Source organism: Dipodomys ordii, unplaced genomic scaffold (genome assembly GCF_000151885.1).
Source record: "Dipodomys ordii isolate 6190 unplaced genomic scaffold, Dord_2.0 Scaffold11, whole genome shotgun sequence".
Taxonomy (NCBI): Eukaryota; Metazoa; Chordata; class Mammalia; order Rodentia; family Heteromyidae; genus Dipodomys; species Dipodomys ordii.
In genome coordinates this window covers 611797-620940 of record NW_012267227.1, presented here as the reverse complement: position 1 = coordinate 620940, position 9144 = coordinate 611797, and the positions used below count along the sequence as shown (strand labels likewise).

Sequence of the window (9144 nt, the reverse complement as noted above, 5' to 3'; positions counted from 1 at the left end):
TGTACACTATGCCTGTGCTGTTTTGCTCAAGGCTAGTGCTCTACCACTTTGAGCTACAGCTTCACTTCCAGTTTTCTGGTATTTATTTCAAGTTAAAAGAGTCTCATGGATTTTCCTGCCCTGGCTGGCTTTGAACTGCAATACTTAGATCTCAGCCTTCTAAGTAGCTAGGATTACAGGTGATGAAACACTTTTTTTTTTTTTTATTGTAAAGATACTATACAGAGGGTTACAGTTACATGAGTGAGGTAATGAGTACACTTCCTCTTGAACGAAACACTTTTTTTTAAATGATATAAATTAATATGAAAAGTAGTATTTTGAGAATGTGTATATAACAATTTGGGGAAAATGCTTGTGTGTGTGTGTGTGTGTGTGTGCATGTGTGAGTGTGTACTGGAGCTTGAACTCAGGCCCTAGACTCTGTTCTTTTTCTTTTCTTGCTCAAGGTCGTTAGTCTATCACTTGAGCCACAGCTCCACATCTAGCCGTTGATAGTTCATTGGGATAAGAGTCTTAGAGATTGTCCTGTGGGGCTGGCTTAGAATCTTGCTCCTCAGATCTCCGTCTCCTGAGTAGCTAGGATTCAATGCATGAGCCACTAGTACTTTGTAAAAATATTTCAATACAAGTAATCATTGCTGCAAACATAAATCCCTTTGTGATACTTATAAAAACACATGCCTTAAATGTTTGGATTTTCTAGATAGTTCTGATGGTGAGGATCATAACCCACTGTCAGATCATGTGCCAAAGTCCACATTTTCATTTTGGGTTTAGAAAATAAGAGTTTCTTCTCCACAGAGAGACTTCTCCAGACAGCATTCTATTAACCATTTAACTTCTTCCATGTTTGAGTCTTTTTATCTGGATGGAGCTTTCCTCAACTAATCAGAATAATGAAGGTTCACTATCTAATGACAATCATTATAATAGTGATAGCTAACATTTATTGAGCTCTAGTCATTGTTCTGAGAGCTCTGGAAAGTCTCAGTAAATCCTACCTGGGCCGTGGGGGCTCACTCTTACAATCCTCGCTACTCCGGAAGCTGAGATTGGAGGATCACATTAGATAGATGCCAGCCTAGGCAGGAAAGTACCTGGAAAGTATCTACAATTGATCAACAAAAAAACACAAAAATTGAAAAAAAAAAGAAATGGATGTATGGCTCAGCTGGTAGAGTGGTAGAGCAGTAGCCTTGATTGAAAAAGCCACGCAAGAGAAAGAAGCCCTGAGTTCAAGCCCTACTGGCAAAAAAGGAGAGAAAAACACACACACACAAAACAGCCCAATAAATCCCAACAACTCTATATATTAGTATAGGCCCACATAAAAACCAGAATGTAAAGTACAAAGAGATAAAGTAATTTACCCAAGGTGATACATTTAGTATATACTGATTCTTACATAGATTATGACCTGTTTGTAAAACTATCTTTTTATTAGTAAATTTTGTTTTGATGCCTCACTAAAAATAATGTAATGTCACTGAAATATATCTTTACAAATGTTTGTTTAAGTATATGCTTATATATCAAAAGTTACCTGGTCTTGCAATCAAAATTGTTTTTTGTTGTTGTTCTTGTTGTTATTGTTTTGCCAATCCTGGGACCTGGGCACAGTCACTGAACTTCTTTTGCTCAGAGCTAGCATTCTACCACTTAAGCCACAGAGCCACTTCAGGCTTTTTCTGTTTATGTGGTACTGAGGAACTGAACCCAGGGCTTCATGAGCAAGCACTCTACCACTATACCACATTCTCAGCCCCCAAAATTGTTTTTTTTTTTAAATTAGTTTTGCAATTATATTTGAAAAGTCCAGCAATTATATGGACTAAAAATATGGGAATGAATTTACAATGTATAACCTGAAAGGATTTTATAATGCAAAATAAATGCAGTTCAAGATAACTCAAAATGATGAGAATGACTCAGCCAAACTTTTTCTAAATTTAATTATCTTCAATGGAGATGAATAAATTGGAAATTTATACTGAATATGACTACATGCAGTCTGATTTCACTACTCTTAAATTCTAGAGCAAATCTTGGCTGTATTAAACCTTTCAAGGGCTACTTATTAAGTAGGTCTGTCCCCAGACTGTCAAAATAATCATCTTTGTTTAAGTAGAAAGCAATATGCTTGATGGTCATAGAGATAATGGGTGACAGGTCATAGTTCAATATGGTAGATTGGTCCTATTTGAGAAGAAGAGAGATTAAGAAGTTGATCTCATTTCCTACCAAGTCTGGTGTAACATTTTGTATAGTACTTGTTGGTGATGCAATTATACAAACAGATGGGTGGTTATTAAGAGGGGAGGAGAAAATATCTGGCAGGAAAAGTAAAAGGCACTTGAGAAAGATTAAGGGAGCAATTTCATTCAATGAATCTTTAGTGAGTATCAGTTATGTGCAAGAGTTTGATTAGGTTTTTCAAACGAGAGAGGAAGATTAAACATTTGTCCAGTACCACAGTATGTGACTAGCACTGTACAAGCAATTTACATACCATTTAACATGCCATTTTATTCTTGCCACCCTTCTGTAGCTGTTATTTATCTCCATATTACAGATAGAGCAGTAAGCGTTTAAGAGGCTAAGTAACATTTCACATTTAATTTCTTAAGAAACAGAAAGATTCTGGTTCATATATGTTTAGAAACAAAGTTTACATTGATTCTTTTTTTTTTTTTTGTCAGTCACATAGCTTGAACTCAGGGCCTGAGTGCTGTCCCTGAGTTTTTTTGCTCAAGGCTAGTGCTGTACCACTTTGAACCACAGCACCTCTTCCAGTTTTGTGGTGGAAAATTGGGGATACGAGTCTCACTGCCTAGTCTGCCTTTGAACCTCAATCCTCAGATCTCAACCTTCTGATTAGCTAGGATTACAGGCCTGAGCCACTGGTGCCCACCTGATTCACTGAATTTTCATTCATAACTTCTAAGGAGTAGAGCAATTATTCTCCCTCTTTCTCTCTCCCTCTCTCTTCCTTCCTTCCCTCCTTTTCTCTCCCGTCCCTCCCCTCCCTCTCTCTCTCCAGAGAAACTAGATCCAGGCACTGGTGGCTCATGCCTATAATCTTAGCTACTCAGGAGGTTGAGATCTGAGGATCATAGTTCAAAGCCAGCAGAGGCAGATAAATCTTCTAGACTCAGATCTTCAATTAACCATAAAAAAGCTGGAAATAGAGGTGTGGCTCAAGTGGTAGAGTGCTAGTCTTGAGTGCAAAAGCTAAGCCATAGAATGAGGCCCAGAATTCAATGTTCCTTTACCTGTGCGCGCGCACACACACACACACACACACACACACACACACACACACACACACACAAACACAAATAACCCTAAAAACTAGAGTTCAGAAAATGTAGCTGATACATACGAAAATCATTTGACTAGTGTTAGAGCTAAGAATTATTTTTTCATCAGATTTTCTTTTCTTTTCTTTGTGTGGGTACTGGGGTTTTAACTCAGGGCTAAGGTGCTCCTCTTTAGCCTCCTTGCTCAAGGCCGGCACTCTATTTGAGCCACAGCTCCCTTTCCATTCCAGTAGATTTTATTGAGTTCTTGTTATGTAACAGTAAGGCCTATTTCATATGATTTTGAAACTCTTGTTATTTGCACAAGACATACAGAAAAAAAACAACAACTTTTGACACCTTGGTGAGTAATCCAGTTCAGTTTTACTCCCTTGGGCAGTAATAGGCATAACTGCAGGAAGCTATAGAGCTGCAAATACTAGAAAGAAAATAAGTTTAGAGGAAAGAACCCCCACCCAAAGAGTAGGGGCCTTCAACTGTCGATTGTATTGTTTTCAAACAATAGACAGTAAATCCATTTGTAGCAATAATTTGGACAAATCAATCGAAAGAAGCATATATTCATTCTTAGTTTTACAAAGAAATAGTAGGTATCTTCAGACACCAATCTGTGAGCCCCGAAGGCTTTACATGCCAATTTGTGTTGCGTGCAAATGGCCAGATGTATCTGCCAGACTATGTTGCCCATCAGTGAAAAGATGCAAATTCTTATCTTTTGAATACAGTGCTTGACTCTGTGGGAATATCCCTTAGTAATCAATAACATGGGCTGGGATCAATATGTGAGTCCAGTTATACTAACAGAGAAAAAGTGCCCATTTCAAAATGCCTGTAGCAACCCAGCCTGCAGATTGTTATTGGTGTGACTATTGCTGAAACAGGTGTTGGGTTCATAGATTTGCATAACAAAATGTTTTTCTTGTGGCAGCAGCCCATACAATAATTGGTGCCATCTGTATTTATCTGAAGTTTGGTTGCTAACATGAAAATCTTGTTCCTGGTAGTTTCATAGTGCCCATTGGATTCTCAGAGTGCCTGAGATTGGAGTGAAGTTTAGCATTTCCAAGGAAAATACGCATCGAAGGAAAATGTTCAAGTAATCCTATATTGTTACTCCTTCATGGATTGTTTTCTTTGCTCATTACATGAAATAAAACCAAAGCCATACCTTCAGAGCTTCTTCTTTAGCTCAGTTGAGTGAGACAATCAAGGACAGAAAACCAGCATGTCCTGGTAGTACTCTGTGTGTGGGGGTGTGTTTGTGTGTGTGTGTGTGTGTGTTTGTGTGCTGGCACTAGGGTTCGAACTCAGGTTCTAGGAGGTGCTTCTTAGCTTTTTTGCTCAAAGCTAGTGTCCCACCACTTCAGCCACAGCTTTGTTTCTGACATTTGTTTATGCTTGTGATTGTGGTTTAACTGGAAATAAGAGTCTCACAAAAGCCAGAGGCCAGTGGCTCACACCTGTAATCCTAGCTACTAAGGAGGCTGAGATCTGAGGATTGCCATTCAAAGCCAGCCTGGGCAGGAAAATCTGTGGGACTCTTCAATAAACTACCAGAAAACCGGAAGTGACACTGTGGTTCAAGTGGTAGAGCACTGGCCTTGAGTTGAAGAGCTCAGGACAGCACCCAGGTCCAGAGGTCAAGCCCCACAACTGACTCCCCGCTTCCTCCCCGCCCCCCCCCGCCCCGCCCCATAAAAAAAGTCTCGCCATGGGGCAGCTGGGATCCTCAAATCTCAGTCTAATCAGTAGGTAGAATTATTACTGTGAGCCACTGCATGTAGCCCTAATATTATTTTGAAAAGCTAGATTCTACTCAACCTTTCTGGCTGGAAGTTTTCCATTTTGTTACCTTAACCAATCTGTAGAACTTAAAGTCTAGTACAAATTTATTATTTCAGGCTCAACTGCTTTGAGACTTCAGAAGCCATTTCAGTTGTAGTTTTATCCTCTATTTCTAATAGTAGGGGAAATTGTATAAAAGCTTGTTTCTTCAAAATCTGAGAAAGAATTATGGAATATTTAGAACAAAGAATGTCCTAGAATCCCTGAGGTGATCCTTTCCAGTGAATACCACAGAATCATCTTCATGACTCTAGGAACCCAAGCATATTTCAGATTTGTAAAATAAATAACTGCTATAGATGTGTTCTGACAATATTTTGTATTTTTGTATAGATCCATGAAGATCTCCATCAATTAAAGGAAAAAATAACAAAATACCCAATTGATGAAAAAATACAGGCTCTAGACATTCAAAATCTTGAAACAGCCATCAGAAGGACTGAAAAAGGGTTAAAAGTAAGTAGAATTTGAGATAATAAGTAAAATACCAGAAAACAACAATGAAACCTTTAGAAGAAACAACTTGTGATTTTCATAGGAGCTAAATCATTCTGTAGTAGAGGTGAGTTTAGAATTGAAATTCCTTTAGTTTTTTTTAATATGGTAATGACTGCTATAAACTGACTGATTTACACATTTTATTCCACAAAAAATTTAAAGAGAATAAATGCAAGATTCTGCAGTGGCACTTGTGACATGTGGTTTCAGTAAATAGAATTTTTTTTGGGGGGGGTGGTCCGGTTGTGGGGCCTGAACTCTGGGCCTGGGCACTGTCCTTCAGCTTTTCAGCTCAAGGCTAGCGCTCTACCACTTGAGCCACAGCGCCACTTCTGGCTTTTTTTCCTTTTCGCTTATGTGGTGCTGAGGAATCGAACCCAGGGCCTCATGCATGTAAGTCAAGCGCTTTACCACTGAGCCATCTTCCCAGCCCATTAAATAAAATTTTAAGAATTTGAAATATAGTTTCTGTGAATCCAACAATATGTCTGACATCCCCAATAAAGCTTTTTTTTTTGTTGTTGTTGGTCATGGGGCTTGAACTCTGGGCCTGGGTGCTGTCCTTTAGCTCTTCAGTTCAAGGTGTGTGCTCTACCACTTGAGCTACAGCACCACTTCTGGTTTTGAGAGTGGTTTATTGGAGATAAGAGTCTCATGGACATTCCTGCCCAGCCTGGCTTTGAACCGAGATCCGCAGATCTCAGTCTCTTGAGTAGCTAGGATTATAGGCTTGAGCCACCAGCACCCAGTTCCCAATAAAGCTTTATACCAAAGTAATCTAGATCTACTGAGAGCTATTCTAAAAAATAAGAGAGTTGACTTTTCCTAATAGCTTAAGTATTCTGAGCTATTTGTGTTTTTTTTCAACACTTTCTTTTCTTTTTTTTTCTGTTTCTTTTTCTTTCTTATAGTACTAGAATCAAACAGGTGAAAGTATTTCAAATCTGGGGTTAGATAAAGTAGTTAGAAACTTCAGTCATTACATTGTGCAGACCTAAAGACAGGGAAGAATTCAGACTCCAGGCAATGATAATATTCATTTATGAAACTAGTAGGTATTAGCTAATGGGGCTCATCTTCAAATAAGGCTCATTTCGATCGTCTATACTTTGACGCTTAACTTTTCAGTATGTCTGCTTTGGCTTTAGATTTGCACTCTGCTGTGTAATCAGCTTCATTGTTCATCTCCTGAGGCTGTGAGAAACGAAGAGTATTTTTAGTCTCACCAGACTAGCATGTCATTGTCCTGTGTTACCTGAATGTTACCTGAAGGTTAGACTTATCTGGAATATCTGAGTTGGCCATTTTATCTAAAGGTCAAATGGTGCAGGGTAAACCACTCATGTCTATAATCCTAGCTACTCTGGAACCTGAGATATCCTCATTTCCCAATTAAAAGCCAGCTCAAGCAAAAGAGTTTGTGAGACTCTTATCTTCAATAAATAAGTGAAAATCTGGAAGTGGAGCTGTGGATCAAGTGGTAGAGTGCCAGCCTTGAATGAAAAAGCAAAGGGTCTGTGCCCAGGTTCTGAGTTGAAGCTTCAGGACCAGCACAAAAGAAATAAAATAAGGATCAAATGACTGCAAGTACATGGCTACACGTCTGTCATTCCTGGGAGATTTGATCTGGTTAATCCATAGCTTGAGGATTATTTGCAGTTTTATTTGTGAAGAGCACTACAGGTGATTCACACTTTAAGCCTTTGTCATTTATTATGCTTTTGGGGAGAGTTGAAGTAATTTGGCCTTAGGCATGTGGGTTGTTTATATTTTTGTTTTTGCTTAATTACATGATTCAGAGTGTTTGTTAATCTAAAGAAACAAATTAACTGAGTATCTTAAGTCCAACCATAATGGTCTAAACTTTGACTTTCATTAACAGATTCATATTGAGAAGTATTTAGATGTTGTTAACCAGCATATGTCACTGACTCCTGTGGATGATAACTTACGCGCTCCTCTGGTATCCAGAGGGTAAGTAAAATAGACAATTTCATACTTCAAAGATAAGCGAGAGAATGAAGTCCTGAGTTCAAGCCACAGACACACACAAAAATTGCTAGGCTTCTAAAGAAATATAAAAATAAACACTTTTCTTTCCGATGATAACTACAAAGGCAACTTTTTTTCTTGGCTTTGTTCACATCGATTTTACCAATTGCAGTCCAAGTTTTACATGAAAATGCTAATGGCAGAATTTAGACTTGGAGTTCATTGGGGATTATTCCTGTTCAGTTGTAATGATTGATGTCACAGTTATTTCAGGGTCCTACATTTTGGTGTTTCTTGTTTTATTTATTGCTTTTCGTGAAAGGCATTTAAAACTCAGCTCCTAAAAGAAACATTTTAATGCAATTTTGTTTTTACACTATTCAGAACCCATGGAACTCTGTTTAGTTTTTAGCCTGTCATGTGTGTTTTATTGTAAAGATGATTTGAGTATCCATGAAAAAATACTAAAGCTTGCTTTATGTATCCCAAGAGATTATTTATTCAATTAATATTGAGTTAGAAAAGAAGTGGCCTTGTCTCATCCTAGATCCTTTTACACATAGGCCACCTGCATGTATTTTATATATATTCTATTTTTTTTTCAGTAAGGCTGACTTTGTTTTTCTGGTATTGGAGCTTGAACTCAGGTTCTGGGCAGTATCTCAGATTTTTTTGCTCAAGGCTGGCACTCTACCACTTGGTCCACACCTCTACTTCTGGTTTTTTTGGTGGTTAATTGAAGACAACCATCTGATGGACTTTCCTGCCTAAGAAGACTTTGAACTTAGATCCTAAAATGTCAACTTCCTAGGATTACAGGCCTAAGCCACTGGCGCCTGGCTTTTTTTTTTTTTTTTGGTAGTTAAGTATTTTGTTTTGTTTTTTCATTTTCATTTTTTGTGACAGTCCTGGGGTTTGAACTCAGGGAGTGGGGGCAGAGGGGCTGTCCTTGAGGGTTTTTTTTTTGTTTGTTTGTTTGTTGCTCAAGGCTAGCACTCTATCACTTAAACCAAAGCTCCACTTCTGGCTTTTTTGGGTGCTTAATTAGAGGTGAGAGACTCATGAACTTTTCTGTCCTGGCTGGCTTTGAACTGTGCTCTTTAGATCTCAGCCTCTTGAATAGATAGGATTACAGGCATAAACTACTTGCACCTGGTTGTAGTAAGTTTTTAAATCCTGTGCTCTTCTTTTTTTATTTTCTTATTGTAAAGATACTATACAGAGGGTTACAGTTACACGAGCAAGGTAATGAGTACACTTCCTATTGAGCATTGTTACCCCCTCCACTGTTTTCCCCCTACCATCCCTTCTTTCCCTACCTTCCCCGAGGTTCTCTTTTTTTTAAATTGTGATTAAGTGATTACATAATTTCATGAATTTCACAGTATTGTGGAATAATGATGCTCATTTAAAGTCACAAGTTCATTCTAACTTTCCTGGAGCAAATTGTCTATCACAGTCTATAACATATAACGATGTATACATA

General features: G+C 38.2%; 1 protein-coding gene across 1 annotated transcript in view; it reads left to right on the top strand.

Moving 5' to 3' along the window:
- The first annotated feature begins 5412 nt into the window (after positions 1-5412).
- Iqch (IQ motif containing H) overlaps positions 5413-9144 on the top strand; it is a 226063-nt gene continuing 222331 nt past the window's right edge. Inside the window, exons 1-3 of the mRNA XM_013009902.1 lie at positions 5413-5445; positions 5502-5624; positions 7549-7640. Coding sequence (XP_012865356.1) covers positions 5413-5445; positions 5502-5624; positions 7549-7640 — 248 coding nt within the window. The remainder of the gene's footprint in view (positions 5446-5501; positions 5625-7548; positions 7641-9144) is intronic.